The sequence below is a fragment of the Symphodus melops genome (genome assembly GCF_947650265.1).
Source record: "Symphodus melops genome assembly, chromosome: 16".
NCBI lineage: Eukaryota > Metazoa > Chordata > Actinopteri > Labriformes > Labridae > Symphodus > Symphodus melops.
This window is the reverse complement of record NC_136706.1, coordinates 23,119,299-23,142,514: the sequence shown is the minus strand read 5'-3', so window position 1 is coordinate 23,142,514 and position 23,216 is coordinate 23,119,299. Positions and strand designations below refer to the sequence as shown.

Below are 23,216 nucleotides of genomic sequence, written 5' to 3'. Positions count from 1 at the left end.
GGACTGACTTTATGTCCCAGTCTGACCCGGGAGAGACAGAATCCATAAAGAGAAGGACAACAAATGAAACCAGAACATCACTAAGGACACACTCACACTAGGTGATCTGTACCGTGACAAAGCAGGTTTGACCCCCAAAGTCTAGTTCCTTTGCGCTCTGATCCGTGGTCTTGGCCCGGCACGGATGGAAGAGGTGATCTGAGGTATGGTACGGTTTCTCATGCACGAGCAGAAGCACGGGAACTCAACGTGAACATGAAGTATAATCCTGGAGTGTTATATCTGTTTCTGACTAAAGCCCCGTTACCACCGAGCGGTCCGGCTCGGTTCGTCTCAGTACGGGGCGCGTTTTGCGGCGTTTCCAGAGACTAATCCTGGGAAAGATTCCCAAATAACCGATCTGTACCGTCCCACTTTTTGAGACCCTTCCGTCGGGATGCCAAGAATATCGAGCCGACTCGAAAATGTGGAGCTAAACACTGCAGTCCGCTGATTGGTCGAAAGAATCGTCACTTCCTGTGTGTCGTCGGTAAACAAAACACTGCCTTGTTTAAACCATTGACTGTAACACACAGCTGATTGTTTACATCTGTTTTTCTCCTCGCCGCACACAGCCTTCTCTGAAACAAAGCTGGATGAGTTTTTGTTATAAAGAGTCACATGACAGTGACAGAGGAGATGAACTGCTGGATGTCTTCCAGCGTTGGTTTTGTTTGTGTAGCGTTTTTCTCCTTTGTTGACGTTGAACGGATCAGGCTTAATCAAACCAAACTGGACTGATCCGTACCGGACTGCTGTGTGGAAACGGGGCTTAAATGGCTCAAAATAATCCTCAAAGTCCTTCAAGTAGCTGTCATGTTCTACGTGTTGTTCTCTGATGTGCGGACGCAGACTTTACCTCACGTTAGTTCATAGTCTATCTGTGTTGTAACTAAGCACGCTTCAAGTTCACATGAAGCCGTGCATGTGTTGTATTACCATGTTATGAAGAAGAGGTAACCGTGCTCAGGCCCGGTTAGTCCTGGAGCAGTGTGAGTGCAGGCCAGCGGGGGAATGAGGAGGGGGGTCAGTCATTGGGTCAACTGGACCTAGAGTGAGTTCACCCTGATACTGCTGATCCAGCACAATGTAATTCACAATGTTTCACCACGTCTAAGCTGAGTTCAAAGGTGGACTAACCCGAGCTCAGCTGTCTGAAGTGAAACAGTGGATGACAGGATCAGACTCTTTGATTCTCTGACTGTGAAGAAGCTGCACATGGTGTTCAGTCTGACTGAATCAAATGAATCCAAACAGAAGAAAGAAGGTGTTACCTGCTCTCTGTGATCATCTGACTGTGTAGATTGTGTTTGATAAATCTTCATATTTTCTATCAGTCAAGCATCAGTTTATATCTAAAGACATGTCTTCACAGGGGGACGAAGAGGACTCATGTTAGAGAGGAGCAGACGTCCTGTCCTGGGTGTCAGGACGTCCTGAAGGATCCCGTCTCTACCAGCTGTGGACACTGGTTCTGCAGACAGTGCATCACCTCATACTGGGACCAGTCTGGTTCAGCAGGAGACTCGTCCTGTCCTCAGTGTGGAGAGAGATCCAGACCAGGATCTGGACTGCTGACAGTCAGTCAGAGCAGCACTGAACAAAGTAAGACTGTACACTTTTGTGCTTCTGTGATTTCCTCCTAAAACACGACTTTTATTGGTCAATGTCAAAAGTCTAGAAATTAAAACTCTTTTTGCTTCTTTTACAAAAAACATCTGAAAACAATAATCAGATTCTATCATTCTCTCTTTCAGTAGATAGAGGTCAGCAGGAGGTTTTAGATCAACATAAGGTCAGTCTGAGGACGAGATGTGAACGTGTGACTGAAGGAAGTGATGAAACAGAAAGTAGAACCCCCCTCAAAAGGATCTACACTGAGCTCTACATCACAGAGGGGCTGAGAGAAGAGGTGAACACCCAACATGAGGTGAGACAGATGGAGACAGACTCTAAAAAGAAGACCCTCCATGAGACTCCAATCAAGTGCCAGGACCTCTTTAAAGCCTTACCCGACCAACAGGAACCAAAGACAGAAGCTCAACCCGACCAACAGGAACCAAAGACAGGAGCTCAACCCGACCAACAGAAACCAAAGACAGGAGCTCAACCCAACCAACAGGAACCAAAGACAGGAGCTAAACCCGACCAACAGGAACCAAAGACAGGAGCTCAACCCGACCAACAGAAACCAAAGACAGGAGCTCAACCCGACCAACAGGAACCAAAGACAGAAGCTCAACCCGACCAACAGGAACCAAAGACAGGAGCTCAACCCGACCAACAGGAACCAAAGACAGGAGCTCAACCCGACCAACAGGAACCAAAGACAGAAGCTCAACCCGACCAACAGAAACCCATCAGAGTGGTTCTGACAAACGGCGTGGCTGGTGTTGGAAAAACCTTCTCAGTGCAGAAGTTCACTCTGGACTGGGCCGAGGGCTCAGAGAACCAAGACGTCAGTCTGCTGATCCTGCTTTCATTCAGGGAGCTGAACTTGGTCAGAGATCAGCGCTACAGTCTTCTTGAGCTGCTCCGTGTTTTCCATCCAACATTACAGAAGGTGGCAGCAGAGACGCTCGCTGTCTGTAAACTGTTGTTCATCTTTGACGGCCTGGATGAAAGCAGACTGTCATTGGACTTCACAAACAGGGAGGTTGTGTCTGATGTCACACAGAAGTCATCGTTAAACACACTGTTCACAAACCTCATCAAGGGGAATCTGCTCCCCTCAGCTCTCATCTGGATCACTTCTCGACCTGCAGCAGCCAATCAGATCCCTCCTTCATGTGTTGACAGGGTAACAGAAGTACGAGGCTTCACGGATGCCCAGAAGGAGGAGTACTTCAGGAGGAGGTTCAGTGATAAAAAAGATCTGTCCAGCAGAATTATCTCACACATCCAGACATCCAGGAGCCTCCACATCATGTGTCTGATCCCGGTCTTCTGCTGGATCACTGCCACAGTTCTGGAGCACATGATGAGCACAGAGCAGAGAGGAGAGCTGCCCAAGACCCTGACTGACATGTACTCACACTTCCTGCTGGTTCAGACAAAGAGGAAGAAGAACAAGTATGGTGAGGGACATCAGATGAGTCCACATGAGCTGACGGAGGCAGACAGGGAAGTTCTTCTGAAGCTGGGGAGGCTGGCGCTTGAACATCTGGAGGACGGAAACATCATGTTCTACCAAGAAGACCTGGAGCGGTGTGGTCTGGATGTCACAGAGGCCTCGGTGTACTCAGGAGTTTGTACAGAGATCTTCAAAACAGAGTGTGTGATCTTCCAGAAAACAGTCTACTGCTTTGTTCATCTGAGCGTTCAGGAGTTTCTGGCTGCAGTCTACATGTTCCACTGTTTCACCAACAGGAAGAGAACAGTACTGGAGGCTTTTCTGGGAGAAACACATGTAGATTCAACTCTTGATGTTCTTCTAAATAAATCAATGGAGAAATCCCTGGAAAGTCAGAACGGCCACCTGGACCTGTTTGTTCGCTTCCTTCATGGTCTTTCTCTGAAGTCAAACCAGAGACTCTTAGGAGGCCTGCTGGGTCAGACGGACAACAGTCCAAAAAGGATCCAGAGACTCTTAGGAGGCCTGCTGGGTCAGACACACAACAGTTCAAAAATGATCCAGAGAGTCATCAGCAACCTGAAAAAGATGAACAGTGAAGATATCTCTCCTGACAGAAGCATCAACATCTTTCACTGTCTGACGGAGATGAAGGACCTCTCAGTCCATCAGGAGATCCAAGAGTTCCTGAAGTCAGAGAACAGATCAGAGGAGGAACTCTCTGTGTTTCACTGCTCTGTTCTGGCCTACATGCTGCAGATGTCCGAGGAGGTTCTGGATGAGTTGGACCTGAAGAAGTACAACACATCAGACCAGGGACGACTGAGACTGATTCCAGCTGTGAGGAACTGCAGGAAGGCAAAGTAAGTCCAGATGTGATGAACATTATAAATCAGTGTCATGTACTAATTTACTTATTTTAATATAAACTAAACATAATCCTCTCTGTTCACTAAAAACTGTTCCTCTGTTAATGTTCAGGAGAAACAGTCAGTCATAGTTTGTTTCACACCTGATGTTTTTTATCTTTTTGTCCTGAGTTCATAAATATCTTTGATAGTTTTTTGTGAACACATTCAGGAGAGAATTCCCAAAGAAGTGACTGAGATGTGTGATAGTGTTAATCCCTGAAAAGAGACATATCAGATGCTGTGAGCGCCCCCTTCCAGCCTCTGCAGGCATTACTAATCAATCATGAGCATCATCTCTGAACATCTTAGCAGGTAGATCACAGATAAACTGTTCCTACAGGAGATCCTTCACCTCACTACATTTGATTCTTTGCTGACTTGTTTGATTTCTGGATCATTCTGCAGCAGTCTCTGTATTTTCACGTTTATAGAAGTGAGCCAGACGAGAATGAGATCGTCCTCCTCCAGAGTTACTGTTCAATGAGTTTCAAATGGTTTTCTACTGCAGAGAGAGTCCTCTGAATAGATCACACTTCAGATCACAGACTATAGATGAAGGATATTTGAGAGGAAGGAGGCTCCACCAGTTCCAGGGAAGAAGTCCAACCAGGGCTGGACTGGGACCAAAAAAAGGCCCTGGCATTTTTGACCATGGCGGCCCACCATGATTATTTATATGATTTGTAAAGGCACACGACATACCAGAGGATATATGCGCACATTATGTTGGTTAAAAAATTCAAATTAAGCGCAGTAGCCTCCATGGAAGAGAGTAACCGTGTCAAAAAATTGGATATGCTCTTTCACTACACTCCCAGAGATGTTCATTTTGGGAGATGGCCACAGAAACATAATTCCCATTTTGAAGTTAAAGACAATTCTCTCTCTCTCTCTCTCTCTCTCTTTCTCTCTCTCTCCCACACACACACACACACACACACACCACCTCCAAACTTGCAAGGATGAGGTTGTGCACAAAACTCTATAGGCATGTTTTAAGTCTGATTGAATAATAGTTCTGTATTAATTTCTTATGTTGAGCATTTGCACCCTTTAGCCTACAATTTCTCCAGATAATATTCAGTGATGGTGTAAACACATCCCAAAACATTTTTGTTGTTAATTTCACGGGCTATTATCCTTTCTGTCCTTCCAGCGTCTGTCTGACTGCGGGCGTTTGTAGCCTGTACAGTCTATGATGGGTTGAATAATATAAATGTCCCTAAAACTGAATCTATCAACAGACTGGATAATATTAACGCAGCATATCACGGCCGTGGTTCTAATCTAACAGACAACACTGAGACTCTGTGCAGGCTGAAAGTTAGATAATTTAATGAACAGTGTGGAGCCATTATATACAGTACAACAGGTGTCATAAATTCCTTCCCACTTTGGATATTTCTTTACATGGTCTGGAGAATCACATCACCTTTACTCTTTAAATGTCAAATCTCTATTTGAAGAACAATTCCTCATTCTACTGTCAACTGAGGCCATACATTATACTTTTGGAATACCTCATATGACATGCGTTGGGGATTTTCAGGAGCGAATACCTGACCAACGGTTATGTTGGGTTTTATGGTGTAACATTTAGTTGTCAAAATAAATTTAATAATTAAGTTTATTTAATTATTAATCTAAATCAATAATTGTTATTAAACTGCGTTTAATAAACCGCGGGGCACCACCCTGTAAACAGGGAACAACCAAAATATTACAAAATATCAGTCTCAAAATTAGTTAATTAAATAATATCATTAATAATTAATAATCTGTATTTAATTGAAGGTGTGAAATCCGAACACAAAGCCCTTTCACCCAGCCTAAGTCACAAAGCAAATTCACAGTGATCACAAACAACGACTTTTTAAATTATCATAGAATTTATTTAACAAAGCAACATCAAGTTAATCAATGAAACTCAATCAAACAAACAACTATTATAAACCAAACTACAGGTAACAAACAAAACAAACAAGCGTGGCACATGTGTGTGTGTGTGTGCGTGTTTCTGTGAGAGAGAGAGAGAGAGAGAGAGAGAGAGAGAGAGAGGGGGGAGGGACAGACAGACAGAGGCAGACAAAATGGCGGCGACCACGCGTGGTCACGTGATGGCGGACACAGAACGTGATCTACGTTTCAGCAGCGTCTGGAAAGCCACAGATCTCTATGTGTGTGCGTCTACCAAAAGGTGTGTGTGTAAAGGCGAGAGAGCGAGAGGGAAAACAACGCACCTCGACAGCTCAATCTCGGACTGGAGCTCACCACAACTCAGAGCATAGTTTACTTCACTTACCAGAAGCCAGTGGCCGGATTTGTATCAGACGGCGTTCACACTAGTCTTTCTGATAGTGAGTCTATTACTCGGTTATGACGCGAGAGTTCACAGAGAAACACGCGGGACACAGCGGCACAAATAAGGAGAACAAAAGAGATTTTACTCTGGTAAAATGTAAGACACAGTGGTCAAACACCAAGCAAATATTATCACCGTTTCACAATAATAACCCAGTTATTAAACACACTCTCTATATCTAACTGCTCAGACCTAGCTAAGCCTCACTTGTAACCGTTTTGTCCACGGTTGATGAAAGGAAGAAAAGAGGTCCTGGGACGGCCTTTCTGCAGTTGTATGGTGATGGCGGTGCGTCCAAAGGGGTTTGAGAAAAGGGCCGTAGTGTCCTCCGTCGAGCGAGGTGATCTCCGTGGATGTCCTTTCTTTAAAGGACGGAACGAGACGTAATCCTTACAATCTCTCTCAATATCGTTTTACTACGGGAGAATTAAGATGCTCTTCTTAGAGATACGTTCAAGTGGATGATATAAGCTCGGAATTTCGGACGTCGGTGTGCTTCAAGGCCTTTGGATTAGCTGCGCGCCAAAACTTTTAAACAAAGAGAAGCGTGCTGGAAACAGGAACAGAGTTGGGTATCCCCGGACGTCGCCAGACGACGTTTGAAAGAGAAAGAACAATGAGGCATGGCCGGCTTTATACCTCCCAGACTTCACACATATGTGTTAGGTGTGGCAAAGCATTCTGGGAGTACCTGCAAGGCATGCTGGGATAAAGAGTCTTTTGTCGTAGTTCTCCAAACAACACAGCCTGAGCTTTGTCATTCTGGCTGGACCCCAACACATGCTTCTCTTCAAATATGGTCATAGCTTCTCAGAAGAGATCGTAGTCTGCTAACAGCAAAGTCACCTCTACAAAGTGAAACCAAATTGAACGTGTACGAAAGGCTCTGTGAGATGACGTCCTAGCCCCGCCCCTTTTGACTGTGTGCCGTTCTGCTCACTGCGTTCAGTTCAGTTTAGTAGTGACTGAGTTGGCTGTTTCATGTAGACGGCCCTGCCTGTCGTTCCGTGTGTGTTGCTTGTCTGTGTGCGTCCATGAGACCTCAGTTAGTATTGTAGTGGTATATTTGATTGGGTTTGTTTTGTATACAGTGATTGTGATTGTAGCAATAGCATGCTAACATTTATCTTGTTGTTAGTCCTAAGTAATTAGCAGTATTTGTTTGTTGCATGTTAAGCTATCAGGCATGTGCCAACTCATTTATTTCTGTTGATATGATTGCTCACTGTAGAGTATTATTTACATGTATGCTAGTATGTTCACTGTCATATATATGTATAAAATAGGCTAATTTGTATGAGCTATATTATTTGGGTGAGCTTTGAGCAGGACAGTATTTAATTTCTTCCTTTGCTGTTTTGCAGACTACACACACACACACACACACACACACACACACACACACACAACCACACACACACGCTTCTGCACACCCTCAAGATATAAACAGCTACTTGTTCAACTGCAATGTCATTCAAGTAATCAAAATAAAGGAGGAGTTCAAGATGGAAGCCTGCTGGCGTTCTTACCGACACCATCCAAACATCACTAATATCACCCCAAGTTACAGTTCTTACCTGGTCCTCACCTACAAAAAGTATTCACAGAAATTTGTACTATCAGTATACCTCTCTGTCTGCGCAGAGATTTAGATTTGCTTGTTGTACTGTAACAAGATTGACAACAATTTCAACCAATCATGACTGACTTCAGATCTCAGAAAGTTGTATGTTCTGAAGCCGACCACTCATTGATTTGTTGGAGATAATTTATACGTTGTTTTTCTCCACGTCGACTTGGCTTCTTTGCTACTGATGTAGGTTTCAGATAAACACTCAGATTCATGCCCGAAAGCGTAGCTGGTTGTCCCCACCGCACACACACACACACACACACACATGCGTGCGCGCACACACACGCACAAGCTCTCCGCGCTCCCTAAAGGAGACGTCTCTTTTTATTTTGCTAACATTTCGGCTACTTCTTACCGGGCTGAAAGTAGCTACTCCTCAATCTGTGCCTGCTGCTGGCTCAAGTCTCTCTCCTCTAAGTCCACCTGTGCACTCAATGGGACTGCTTCTGCTTCTGCACTTGTTGACGCGGACGGCCCTGCAGCTGCTGCTAGTAGAGTGTAGTTGTGTACTAGTGTGTAGCTAGTAGTGTACGCCCGATGGCCTGTCCATGCCTGAGTCCAACTCAGTGGTTTGTCTGTAAGGACCAAAGAGCTCAGATCTTCCCAGTCCAATCGATTATTCTTCAGTTTTTAACTGGTTTTCTGTCAGAGGACAAAGAGTAACACATGTCATCAATCTTCACATCATAATCCAAGTCACAGATCAGATGTAACAAAGGCTAATGTTCATCTTTAAAACTTACTACAGAATTAAAGATATGACTTAACCACAACCAAAGTAAATCAGTAGATAAATAAATGAACTCATTCACTGCTACTTATTGGACTTCAACAAAGGAAACTTCCATCTTAAGCTCACAGTCCAAACTATCAGAATTGATGAAGCATTCACATGCAGTCAGCTCCATTGTTCCCAAAGAGTTCACAGCAGGTGAGCTGGCTGCCTTTATCAGCTCTGAAGCTCCGCCCATCCAGGAAACATAAAGCCAGGTAGAGGAGAGTGAGAGAAGGAGGGGGGATTTTACACCATAGACATGATGTCCTCCTAAATAAAACTCCATTAGTTTCCATTCATCAGAAACATTTAGTGAATGATTGACAGGTGAAGAATGTGCAGGTTTGAAAACCAGTGATGAGACTTTTTGTGTCAGTGACAGATTCCACTGATGTGTAAAGTTAAGACCAAACAGGACAAACTGTTTAATCATCAGATAAGAGACGTGAATATCAAACTCTTTTTTTATAAGTCATGTTTCTCTATTTTATGTGTCACTACAGACTTTCTTACTGTGGACTCTCAGAGACTCACTGTGACGTCGTGGCCTCAGCTCTGAAGTCCAACCCCTCCCATCTCAGAGAGCTGGACCTGAGTGAGAACAACCTGCAGGATTCAGGAGTGAAGCTGCTGTGTGAGGGACTGCAGAGTCCAAACTGCAGACTGGAGACTCTGATGTAAGATCACTGACTGTAGTATTTATATGAATTTCATCAAATATTTTGTTCATCCAGGCACATTTATAAATCTGTTTTTAAACATACAATACAAAAAATAATAATAAAGAGCCGAGGATATGTTACGAAGAGAAAAAGATCATTAAATTAAGAAAGTAAATAAATAGAATGGGGGGGTCCTTCTGTCCTCTCTTAATTTAATTTAATGTATTTACATGTTATTATTCCACTCCATCGTTTCCTTTACTCATTTACTCCAGTTACTCATAAAGTCATCTTCTCATGAAGTCATCTGATGCTAACCAGCTATCCAGGGACTAATGCTAATTGCTACCTGCTGCTAGCTTCTCCACCTGTAGCAGCCACGTGACCTGATGATGTCAGTGATGATGTCACTGGTCCAGAGTGAACTCATTCGTCCTCTCTTTCATACCGTTCATGTTTTTTATGATCTTATATCAAAACAAACTCTGTGATTTAAACGTAGTGTGAGGAGGTTTGATCTGCTGATGAAACACACTCAAAGTAATCTGGATTTCTCTTGATGATTGTCTAAAGTCAATGAGACCACCAACATTATAAAGTCCTTTTGAAAGTCTGCCTGTTTCCAGCTGCTCGCTGTCACATGAGGAGAATCACAGGACGCTGTCTGGAAAAGCCTTTCTTTACATTTCCTACAGAAGAGATTCACACTGACTTGTAGTTTGTAGAGTTCAAAGAAAGCAGGAGGAGTTTTTAGTGAGGGAATACTGTACAGGACAAGATCAGTAAAGAGAGAAGAGGTTTTACTTTGTCCACAGGGGGGCGCCAAAACAGACACGTAATGAAAGTTCCTCACAGGAGCTTTGAGTGTTTGAATCTAAGAAGGATCAGGAAGAACTAAAGTATTAATGCATCCTAATAAAGTCCTTCAATGTTAGAATGAACAGATGATGATCACATCAGTGTGTTCATGTGGACAACATCACATATTCATGTATAAAGCTCACTGTCATCTACATTTAACTCTTTTATTCTTTATTCAGATTGGATTACTGCGGTTTGTCAGAGATCAGCTGTTCTTCTCTGGCCTCAGCTCTGAAGTCCAACCCCTCCCATCTCAGAGAGCTGGACCTGAGTGACAACAACAACCTGCAGGATTCAGGAGTGAAGCTGCTGTGTGAGGGACTGGAGAGTCCAAACTGCAGACTGGAGACTCTGAGGTCAGATCACTGACTGTAATATTTATATGAATTTCATCACATATTTTGTTCATCCAGGCACATTTATAAATACTTTGTTTAAACATACAATACAAAAAAGAATAATAAAGAACCGAGGATATGTTATGAAGACAAAAATATCATTAAATTAAGATTAAGAAAGTAAAGAAATAGAATGGGGGGGTCCTTCAGTCCTCTCTTAATTTAATTAAATGTACATACATGTTATTATTCCACTCCATCGTTTCCTTTACTCATTTACTCCAGTTACTCATGAAGTCATCTTCTCTGTTTCTTAGTCTAAACATGATTCTTTACATTTCTTTAGCTTCTTCAGCTGTCATCTTCCATGCATTAATAGATGCAGATGTATCATCCAATCAGCTCCCTGTCATTTGCTTTCATGCAGCTATGTGTATTATTGTGTACAAATATTTATCCCCTTCTTCTCTATTCCTGCTGGAGCGATACCAACTATTTATTTTATTTTTATTGAAGCTTTTATTGAAGCAGGTTGGTCCCATTGAGATTAAGAACCTCTTTTTTCACAGGAGACCTGGTCGAGACAGGCAGCAGCAAAAACACAAAGTTACAGACACAAAGGGAGACAAAGGACAATTTGCAAAACACAATATTTAACAATATGATAGAACCATCTATTAGTCAAATCTGGGAGTCAGTAGCTCAAGCAGTCAAACTAAAACCATGTGCATCCTGTAGAATCTGCTTCCAGGTCTTTCATTTTAGATTTAAAAACCTTCAAGGACTCCATTTTTCAACAGATTCCAGGCTGAGGGTGCAGAAAACACAAAAGCACTTTTACTAATTTCTGTTTGAGCGTTTGGAACAGAGAGCATGAAAAGGTCCTGAGAACACAAAGAATACTGTCCAGTACTTTCCTGTGTGATAAAAACACAGAGATAGTGAGGAAGCAGACCAAGAATGACCTTCTACTGTATATAAAGGTGTACCAGTGTAAGAGCCTACGGGTCACCAGAGCACGCCATCCAACCCGAGAGGACATGTAGAATATGAAGTGGATGAAGCCGTTTCTGTAAATATTAATATTTGTAATCTTCTCCTGAACAAATCCCCAAAAAGAGAAATGAAATCTGTGACAGGATCGTTTTCTGTCTTCACAGACTCAACATTGTGCTCCATCAGTCAGAGTGTAACAGTCTGAATGTTGTTGTAGTACTGATAGGTGGGGGTTTCTGTGTTGAATGAATGAGGAGGACATTACCAAAACAGACTTGTGGATCATCTTAGATTTATCTAGCCATGGTTACATAACATAACTACATCACAGACAATCGCTCAGACATGCTTCATGACCAGAACCTTGCAGTTACTGGCATGCTGCTCACAATCTCACAATAGTTGACATGCTGTTGAACCAGGACTCCGCAGTCACTGGCCACACGCTGACCAGGATCTCACGATCACTGGCCAAATATTCTTCTTCACAGTGTTCCTTATATTCTGATAGAAAGACAGCCCACAAATACTTGACTCTGTATAAGTCATGAAGAACACATCTCCTTGATCTAAATGTGAAATATCTATGTTAAGCTAAATCTCTCAGACAACAACAAATAAATACTATTTGTGTGCTTCTCTATAAGGCTAAAACAAAGAAGACACTTGGCCCCAAACCAAATATAACTCTGCTGCTCCTGTAATATGATCTCTTACACACCTATTGTCACAGTTACCAAACCACAGGAAGTAGGATCCACAAGCACGACTCCAAAACACAGTCTTTTGATCAACAAAAAGGAAGTCTTTACTTTCAGAGCAGATAATCCAAAAATACAGAAAACAAAGGCTTGTACGTTTCACACGAAGGTTAAAGACGAACTGGCACTGAGGAAAGAAAAGCAACAGACTAGATACTCAGGTGAGGGGAAGACAAATGAGACAGCTGGGAACAATCAGGGCGGGGCAGATAATCAGTAGACACATGAGGACAGGAAGTGAAGGATCTGAAATGAGAGGTTAGTGACACAAAACAGGAAGTAACAAAATGTAGAAAATAAAATATAAAACTAGGACACAGAGCTTGACATGACAGTACCCCCCCTTCTAGGGACGGCACCTGACGTCCCAGGTTGATGTGGATGTCCGTGGTGGAAGTCCTGAATGAGACTAGGGTCCAGTATGTCTCTAGACGGCACCCAAGATCTCTCTTCCGGACCATACCCTACCCAATCAACCAGGTATTGACGACCTCGACGCCGAACAGCCAGGAGGCGCTTGACAGAGTATGCTGGACCACCATCCACAATCCGGGGGGGGTGGGGGGGTTTTGAGGCAGGAACGAGTGTGCTCTCTTTAACAGGCTTGATGCGTGCCACATGAAACGTAGGATGGATCCGCCAAGGCTTAGGGAGCTTTAAACGAACAGCAGCAGGATTGACCACCCTAGACACTGGGAATGGTCCAACAAATCTAGGGGCCAACTTACGAGATTCCACTCGCAGAGGTAGATCCTTGGTGGACAACCAGACTCTCTGCCCTGGCTGGTACGAGGGAGCGGGAAGTCGACGACTATCTGCTCCTCTCTTATACCTTGCCAATGTCTTGAGGAGCACCTGCCGAGCCTCCTCCATATCCTGCGACAACGTCGAATGAGAGCCTGGGCTGATGGGACACTGACTTCCGACTCTAGCTCAGGGAACAGAGGTGGCTGATAGCCGTAAGCACATTGAAAAGGGGTCAGACCAGTAGAGGAGCATGGTAAAGTATTGTGTGCATACTCAGCCCATATCAGGTTTTTGCTCCAGGATGATGGGTTGTGGGAAACCAGGTAGCGAAAGCAGGTCTCCAATTCCTGATTCATCCGCTCAGTTTGGCCATTGGACTCAGGGTGATAACCAGAGGAGAGGCTGACAGTGGCACCGAGCAGGGAGCAAAAGGCTTTCCAAAACCTTGAAATGAACTGGGGGCCTCGATCTGAAACAACGTCTCTTGGAAAACCATGAATACGAAACACATTGGAAAGCAAGGCTTCTGCAGTTTCCTTGGCTGATGGCAATTTAGGTAAGGGAATGAAATGCACCAGTTTGGAAAATCTGTCGACCATTGTAAGAACAGTGGTATTACCTTCAGATAGTGGCAGTCCTGTGACAAAGTCCAACGATATATCTGACCACGGACGGTGGGGCACAGATAGAGGGTGCAGGAGACCAGGAGGAGGACGCCGAGATGATTTACACCGGGAACACACAGGACAAGCAGCCACATACTCCTTGATATCCTTCTCCAAACCAGGCCACCAGAATCGTTGTCTGACGATGAATGATGTCCGTAGAATTCCAGGATGGCAGGAGAAACTGGAGGTGTGAGCCCAATGAATAACCTGAGAACGGAGTGACTCTGGGACAAACAATCTGTTAGGAGGGCAGTTCTTAGGCCCTTGGGTGTTAGCATTGACCCGTTTAACTTTCACTTCAACGCCCCAGGTAACTGCTCCCACTACAACTGAGGAAGGTAAGATTTTACAGGGATGTCTTTTGACAGTGTTTGGGTCAAACAGGCGGGACAGGGCATCTGGCTTAATGTTCTTAGAGCCTGGTCGGTAAGTGAGACAAAAGTGAAATCGATTAAAAAAAAAAGGGCCCACCTGGCTTGTCTTGCGTTGAGCCGTTTAGCACTCCTGATGTACTGTAAGTTCTTGTGATCTGTCCAGACGAGGAATGGGTGTTCCACTTCCTCCAACCAGTGACGCCACTCCTCCAGAGCCACCTTGACTGCCAACAGCTCTCTGTTACCAACATCGTAGTTGACCTCAGCAGGAGACAATTTCCGTGACAGGAAAGCACAAGGGTGGAGTTTGTTGTCGGCAGGAGACCGTTGGGAGAGCACTGCCCCAATGCCAACTTCAGAAGCGTCCACCTCAACTATGAATTGAAGGTGGGGATCCGGGGGACTCAGGATGGGGGCAGAAACAAAACTAGCTCTCAACTTCTTGAAGGCCTCATCAGCTTGAGGAGACCACTGAAACTTCACAATAGGAGACGTTAAGGAGTGCAGGGGTGCAGCAATAGAACTGAAATTCCTGATGAATCTTCTGTAAAAGTTTGAAAATCCAAGAAACCGTTGCACTTGTTTGCGATTAGTGGGTGTGGGCCATTCCGAGACAGCACTGACCTTGGAAGGATCCATTTGAATCTTGTCTTGAGAGACAGCAAAACCCAGGAACGACACAGAGGAAACATGGAACTCACATTTTTCAGCTTTCACGAAGAGCTGGTTGTCTAGGAGGCGCTGTAGGACCTGACGTATATGCTGAATGCGAGTAGTTTCGTCCGGAGAGAAGATAAGGATATCATCCAGATAGCGAAGACGAAGTGGTTGAGCATGTCTCTGAGGACGTCATTGACCAGTGCCTGAAACACAGCTGGGGCATTTGTAAGTCCAAAAGGCATTACCAAATATTCGTAATGACCACTCGGGGTGTTGAAGGTGGTCTTCCATTCATCCCCCTCCCTTATTCTTACCAAATGGTAGGCATTTCTGAGATCTAGTTTAGAAAAGATCTTAGCTCCTTGTAAGAGTTCAAATGCAGACGAAATAAGAGGGAGGGGATACCTGTTCTTGATCGTTATGTCGTTGAGGCCATGATAATCAATGCAGGGGCGGAGGGTCTTGTCTTTTTTATCAACAAAGAAGAATCCGGCTCCGGCAGGGGAGGAGGAAGGTCGGATAATTCCAGCAGCAAGTGAAGACTTGATATATTTCTCCATGGCTTCTCTTTCTGGTGGAGATAAAGAGTACAAACGACCTCTGGGAGGAGAGGTTCCTGGAAGCAAGTCAATAGTACAGTCATAGGTATGATGGGGTGGTAAAGAAGTAGCACGTGTCTTGTTAAATACCTCCTTCAGGTCCAGGTAACAAGAGGGCACCTTGTCGAGATCTGGGAACTCAGAATCACAAGACTCAGAGGTTGTAGAGCAGTCTTGAGGCAAAGTAGAAGCCAGAGCCGAAGAATCTAACATACCATCTGAAGGAAAACAGGTTACTTTGCATTTCTCCCCCCACCCTAAAACTTCTCCTGTAGACCAGTTCATGTGCGGGTTATGTTTGATCAGCCAAGGAAGCCCTAGGATGAGAGGATGCACAGGGGATTCTAGGAGATGGAAGGAAATGTTCTCAGAGTGATTATGTGCCATGATCAGTTTAATGCGTGGGGTGTCATGAGTAACTCTACACAACAAGCGACCATCCAGAGCATTATCAGCACTTTAGTAAGGGGAATAGGGATTAAACCCAGTCTCTTAGCCAACTGAAAGTCCATGAAATTCCCATCGGCCCCAGAGTCCACTAATAGATCATGAGAGAGGGAGAGACCAGGGGAGATAAGTTTGCATTTAGTTAAGGGTCGAGAAGGAGTAGAAGAAAAAGTTGTTTGGCTCACCAGTACCCTTCTCTTTACTGACGAGCCCCGTCTTTTACTGGGCAGGAGGAGATAACATGTCCCAGTTGAGAACAGTAGATGCACCTTCCGTCTCTAAGACGGCGCTGCCGCTCCTCAGAAGTCAGTCTGGCCCTTCCCAGCTGCATGGGTTCCTCTGAAGTCCCAGAGGGTGCTGGTGAGCTGGATCCCTGGAGGGGACGTGGAGGAGATCTGTGAGGAACAGGACGATTGGGAAAAGACTGCCCCCTCAGGAACGGTGAAGCTGATGTAACCCGGAACCTTTCCTTTTCTCTCTCTGAGATGATTGTCTATCTTGATGGAAAGGGAAATGAAGGAGTCCAAATCTGCAGGACGTTCTAGGGGGACGAGCTGATCTTTAATTCCATCAAACCATTGAAATACTTTACATCACATATATCCCCCATTTTTTAATTCATCTTATTTTTTGTAGTTTTTATTTTGTAATTGTTCTTTGCTATTTTTTATAACAATAGATAATTCTTTCTTAGCAGATATGTATGTCAGAAAGATGATCATTGAACTGGAAACAATGATACCAGTGTACCTCAAAATAAGAAAAATGAATGTCTTCGCTAACTAGAAATGAAAAAAATCTCCCTTGATTTTTAAATAAACACAATTCTAAACTTTGTGTACACCCAAAAAACAGAAAAATAATGTTTCATTCAAACAAAGAGAAATGAAATCTTTGAACTTCCATGGAATAATGCAGTTGTTGTCATTCTATCTACAATGAGGTATTGAACAATAAAAGTAATCAGTTGAGTCAAAAGGTCTTAGAATCAGTGCATAAACAAAACGAAAACATAATAAAATAAACTTTTATCATGATAGTAAAGAGGATACACCATTACTCAAAATTCAGGAATATCCCAAAAATGGTCCAAAAGTTGTAAAATAATATAATCTTCAGTATACTCGCATCACGACTGAATTGACATTATGTAAGATTTCTAAATTTGAAAAAGAATCCAAACAGTAGATAAAAAAATATTATAAATTAAGTTTTTGAGAAAGAGTGAAATGGTAAAATTGACATTTTAAAAGTAAAAAAAATTGTAAAATAGTAAAAATGAAATTCAGATACAGAGCACATTAACCTTTTGTTACAGCAGCGTCTGCTTTGGTCTCACTGGCTACAGGTACTTTGAATCCGACTCGGAAGCTGTCTCCGCGGGGTACATCTTTGCTGTTTCTGTAAATAGTGTACTGCATCTCATGTAGGATCTGACCTCGGTCTGTGGATGTCCCAAGTACTCACCACAATGAGTGCAGTAGAAAGTCCACTGACAGATCGTGTTGTAGCATTCGGCATTTGGTATCTGGTGAAAATTGATACCTTAATCTGCTGTTGATTAATGGGTTAAAGGCTTAAATTGATTTCAAATAGCAAAAATGTGTCTTAGAACTTTGATTGGCAATTGAAATTAAATAAAAATAGTCTTTACTTAAGAATATAACTACTTTAAAAGAAACAAGGTCAATTCTGCCTTTTAGTCCTAGTTAACATAAAGATGTTTATTTTATATTTTTTACGTCAAATGTAGCAAAAAATCAAACAGCATATCACTCTTGAACATTAAAAATGTCATGTTTTAGAAATACAGCTAAAATTAAGGAAAAATAATTGAGTTTAAAATGTAGAACAGGCATAGAAGAAGTGCCAAACAGCTTTTCATTGAGTGATACCATAAGTCACACAAACCAATAGAAGCCTCTTTTATGCATTTGTTTGTGTAGCCCATGTTACCACTGGTTGAAAGTCTGAATATGCTTGTTCATCATATTAAATAAAAATTTAGAGTTTGCTTTTCTTACAAGGCATTAGGATTGTGTTGCTCATCTTCTAAAATCAAAATAGTGGACGATATGATAGGTAGTGGACGTGTCCACTTACTACCAATCGATACACTATATGAACATCAGTTGTATCGACCAATTTTAAAAGATGATAAGTTATGAATTTAGAAAAAAAATACTGAATAGACCGGGATATCCTTACGTGCCCATTTCAAGAATTGCTTTTGAGTATTGCTGTGCCCCTTCATCTTCAAATTGTTGCTCAGCCAGTTCTTATGACTTGAAGCATTCATATGGATGATTCATTGTGCAGTTCGCTCTCGATTGGTTTCAAGTTGCAAACTCGGATGTCACTTGGTTGGAAGGTATGTACAGTGGTCTAAAGAAAAAAATACGCAGAAAGAAAAAAAGTAATAAGTACTTCACACATTTACTCAATGAAAACAAGTTTCAATCTTTTTAAAGATTCAAAAACCTTTCTTTCATTTCTGACCATGCAATAACACACTCCATACTTCAGGCTTTGACTACAGATACTGAGAAACATTGATATTAAAGGTATCTGCCTTTTACTCTAGGTCATACATTACAAGCTGTTGTTGGTATTACAAGGTCATTGAACATACATGAAATCCCATGCTGTAGAATACAGATAACATGTAATCTGCATAGCACAAAAGATCAAAAACTGAATTGTTATCAATTAAATTATCGTGGACAAAGTTTAGTTTGTGCTTGTCAAAATAATCTTAATAATAATCAGTCCATGCTGTGAAATAAGTCAAATAAAGTTCCACATTTTTTCTGGATAACAGATTTATCTGCTAAGTGAGAAATGTGGTACCTTATTGTCACTTTGTTATGGTTCATCATTTTCTATTGTTAAAAGTTTTTAATTTTCCTTTTTTTAAAATTTTTAATAATTGTTTTAATAATTGAACAATATTGTTGGTAGTTCCATTCACACACAATAGCTGAGAGTGTAAGAGTGTATAAATAGTAAGATAAAACAGGTCTGTTGAACATTTTCTTGACCATGTATGATGCATTTCTAAAAGGTGATCAGAGAAATGTAGTTTTCTGGACAACGCAAAAACAAAATTGTAATTGCTCGAGACTTTTAGACTAAAAAAACAAGACAAGACAAATGACAAACAACCATCAACACAAATCAGGCCTAGTCAGTCATTTCTTCATCGTCATGTGTTATTTCAGCCAACTCTATAATATCTAACATGGCTTTCTCGCAGTCAACTTCGATTCAATTCAATAGAAAGAGTTGTTGATCTCTGACATCCATCTTTATGTGTGTGAGACGGTGAGAGGACTCTGACCCTCAGTGAGGAGTTGGTGCAGGTCACGTCTTTATATCACTGCTCATGTTTGATGAGTGAATATAGAGCCGTAGAGACCTGGCTCTGTGTGCTCCATATCAAGTCTTGGGGAATTAAAGTGCTGTGTGGAAATCCCCACTCTGCTGTCTGTCAGCTATCTGATGCTAACCAGCTATCCAGGGACTTCTGCTAAATGCTACCTGCTGCTAGCTTCTCCACCTGTAGCAGCCACGTGACCTGATGATGTCAGTGATGATGTCACTGGTCCAGAGTGAACTCATTCGTCCTCTCTTTCATACCGTTCATGTTTTTTATGATCTTATATCAAAACAAACTCTGTGATTTAAACGTACTGTGAGGAGGTTTGATCTGCTGATGAAACACACTCAAAGTAATCTGGATTTCTCTTGATGATTGTCTAAAGTCAATGAGACCACCAACATTATAAAGTCCTTTTGAAAGTCTGCCTGTTTCCAGCTGCTCGCTGTCACATGAGGAGAATCACAGGACGCTGTTTGGAAAAGCCTTTCTTTACATTTCCTACAGAAGAGATTCACACTGACTTGTAGTTTGTAGAGTTCAAAGAAAGCAGGAGGAGTTTTTAGTGAGGGAATACTGTACAGGACAAGATCAGTAAAGAGAGAAGAGGTTTCACTTTGTCCACAGGGGGGCGCCAAAACAGACACGTAATGAAAGTTCCTCACAGGAGCTTTGAGTGTTTGAATCTAAGAAGGATCAGGAAGAACTAAAGTATTAAAGCATCCTAATAAAGTCCTTCAATGCTGGAATGAACAGATGATGATAACATCAGTGTGTTCATGTGGGCAACATCACACATTCATGTATAAAGCTCACTGTCATCTACATTTACTTCTTTTATTCTTTATTCAGAATGAGTCGCTGCAGGTTGTCAGAGATCAGCTGTTCTTCTCTGGCCTCAGCTCTGAAGTCCAACCCCTCCCATCTCAGAGAGCTGGGCCTGAGCAGGAACAACAAGCTGCAGGATTCAGGAGTGAAGCTGCTGTGTGATTATCTGCAGAGTCCAAACTGCAGACTGGAGACTCTGAGGTCAGATCACTGACTGTGTCATTTATCTTTCTTATGTGTCACACATCTATCTTATTTAGATCATTTTTATCCACATCCTCCATTGTGGCACATTTCAGGATTTATATCTTTTCAGTATTTGTCTGAATTTGAATCTTGTGATCTTAAATTATTTTGGAGAGTTTTCATTTTACCAAGTTGTTAAATAATTTAGAGATTTGATGTGAAAATGTTTTTGTGACTCTGTGAAGTAAAGTTGAACAAGGTGCACATGAAGCCTCTGGTTTCCTCTGGTTCTGTTAAGAAGTGAAATCATGAAGACTTGTGATTCAATAATGTGTGATTTGATAAATGTAGTAACATCACAGAGCTGACTGAGATCAGCAGCCTGTTCTTCATCTGTGCACATGAACAGCTGGATGAATGTTGAGCTGACATTTGGAGGATTCAGATTTAGTGAAGACACAATCAGAAATGATCCTCTAATCATTTAGAGAAAACTTGATTCATCTGGACAAAGTGATGTTGAGATACTCATCACAAGCTCAACACATGTGACTGGATTACACATTATTTCTATTCTTCTTTTATTCTTTTTTCAGATTGTGGGGCTGCCGGTTGTCTGATATCAGCTGTTCTTCTCTGGCCTCAGCTCTGAAGTCCAACCCCTCCCATCTCAGAGAGCTGGACCTGAGTAACAACGAGAACCTGCAGGATTCTGGAGTGAAACTGCTGTGTGATCTTCAGAAGAATACAAACTATCGACTGGAGATTGTGAGGTCAGTCTCTCAGTGTTCTTTAGTAAACCCTCCACATGTTTGAATTTATTTATATAACAGGGACAATGTGATTGAACATAGTCTCAATACAAAGCATGAAACTGATGAGCTGCATAAAGAGTTTATAGCTGTTGTTAATTTCCAGCTCGTGTCTCTAGTTGGTCCTTTGTGTAAACAAACACATTAAACTCCAAAACACTTGATGAGGATCCATTAAAATACATGAACCACAATATGACAATACAAATGCTTTAAAGCAGAGAACATTACAGATTGAAGATACAATCTAAAAGTGGCTACAGCTCTCATTTCATTCATTCAGATTCTTGTTTGTTGTTGGAGAAATCCTTTTCTGGGTGGACACTATGAAGAGAGTTCAACATACTCAGGGTTTGTTTTCTGTGATCTGGCTTCACTAACCCTGACAGAAGAGATGGTGCTGAACAGTCACATGAAGCTGCTTATCAACCTGAGAAGTAAACCCAGAGTTTCAGAGAGCACGCTCACATAAAAGGGGCGGAGCTATCTTCATTTAACCTATAACAATCATCACAGAGTCTGCAGTCAGCAGATTATCATATCTAACAAACTGTGAACAAACTATATGAATAATATGAAGAAGTTGAAGACAAACAGGCTCAAAGACTAAAGTTACACAGCTGCAGGAACAAATGCAGGAAGGACAACTGACAGAAACAAAGAAACATCAGAGAGGATTCATGTCCAAACTACGGCTTCTTCTATTTCCTTCCCATCGTTAGTTCACCTCAGAACTGAGCAGAAGAACTCGTGTTTCTTCTCTGAACTGAATGTGTTGCTCTGACTCTTTCATGTGGAGACCAGAACAGTTTGAGAAGTTCAGCTGCAGCTCTGAGCATCACAAACAGAGCGGCATGGAGACACTAAACATTCATATGAAGATATCATTCAAAGGCAGAAGAAGCTCTTCATCATTGAACATCTTCAAACAACTCAAAGGCTGCGCTGCTTTTTCTCTGTTAAAGGATGAAGGATATCAGGAACAAACAATCATGACCTTTAAGGACTATGATGTCAAATCAGACGGGACACAGGAAGTGTTTGTCGCTCTCTCTCCATCAGCTCACAGACCATCAAGAGATCTGATTGGTCAGTGAGATTTTCACAGGTTGATCTCTTATCTCCAACATATCCTGCTCCTGTAGCAGGTTAGGTGTGCAGCGTCAGTTACCATGGTGATATTCCCAGTTTAGAAGTGAACCACCTTCATGACTGTAAACCCAGGGTTAACCCTGAAGTGACCCTGAATCCTGCTTCATGGTGCAGGCCCCAGGTCACTACAGGTTGTCATGACGACAGAAACTAAAATGTAAACATGACAGTAATTTCTGATTTCTGTCATCTCTCTTCTTCTCTCATTAGATTGGGATGGAGATGATCTCTGTTATAATGTGAGTGATCAGGACTCTGGTGGAGCAGAGAGGAGCAGCTGATGATCCACAGAGGAGGAACCTCCACCATCTTGTGTGTGGAGAAGCTCTGCAAGCTGAGGAGATCTTCATCCATCAGGGACTGACAGAGGAATCAGCTCACAGTTCATCTCAGTGATATTTCTAATGAATCTGTTCTCCACACATTACAGGAGAGGAAGGTCAAACATGAAACAGCTGCTAGAAATGTTCAGAGGTCAAAAGCTACCAAGAAATGCTGCAGTTCTTCTTCTCATGTGATGATTATTTTGACTCCAGACTTCAGTGTGATGTTTCTACTCTAACTTCTGTCACTTGTTAGTCTGTATGTTGGACTGACATGTTGACCTTTGACCTGTGTCAGCAGCTGAGAAAAACTTCATTGGTCTGATGGTGAGTGGTTTATTGACGAGCCTCTGAGTGATTCGAGTCGACAGCTCCTCAATATGAGAGCTCTGTAGATGTCATTTTGTTTGAAAGGACAAACTGAACTTCACAGAGCAAACAATGAAATATGTAACGGATGCAACAATGCAACGCCATGTAAACGTCTGGCGTGCTGTTAGGACACGGTGTAAAAACATGGAAAACTCTGAAGCGCCTTGGTTTAGATAAGAACTTTTTTGTATGAACATGATATTAACGTGCCGACGCCTTTTCTACTGGCACAGATTAAAGAATGTAAAGTGGATTATT

The 23,216-nt window shown here is 42.3% G+C and overlaps 2 protein-coding genes across 2 annotated transcripts in view; both read left to right on the top strand.

Moving 5' to 3' along the window:
• LOC306836863 (protein NLRC3-like) overlaps positions 1-23,216 on the top strand; it is a 103,620-nt gene that overhangs the window by 587 nt on the left and 79,817 nt on the right. The window lies entirely within an intron of this gene.
• On the top strand, positions 256-22,489 carry LOC306836569 (NACHT, LRR and PYD domains-containing protein 12-like; the record flags this gene model as incomplete). Its single annotated transcript, XM_079363744.1, has 9 exons — positions 256-336; positions 1,581-1,644; positions 1,797-2,062; positions 2,393-3,975; positions 9,297-9,470; positions 10,496-10,672; positions 20,138-20,314; positions 20,896-21,072; positions 22,474-22,489. The coding sequence occupies 9 exons, from the start codon at positions 256-258 to the stop codon at positions 22,487-22,489; spliced, it is 2,715 nt and encodes a 904-aa protein (XP_079219870.1).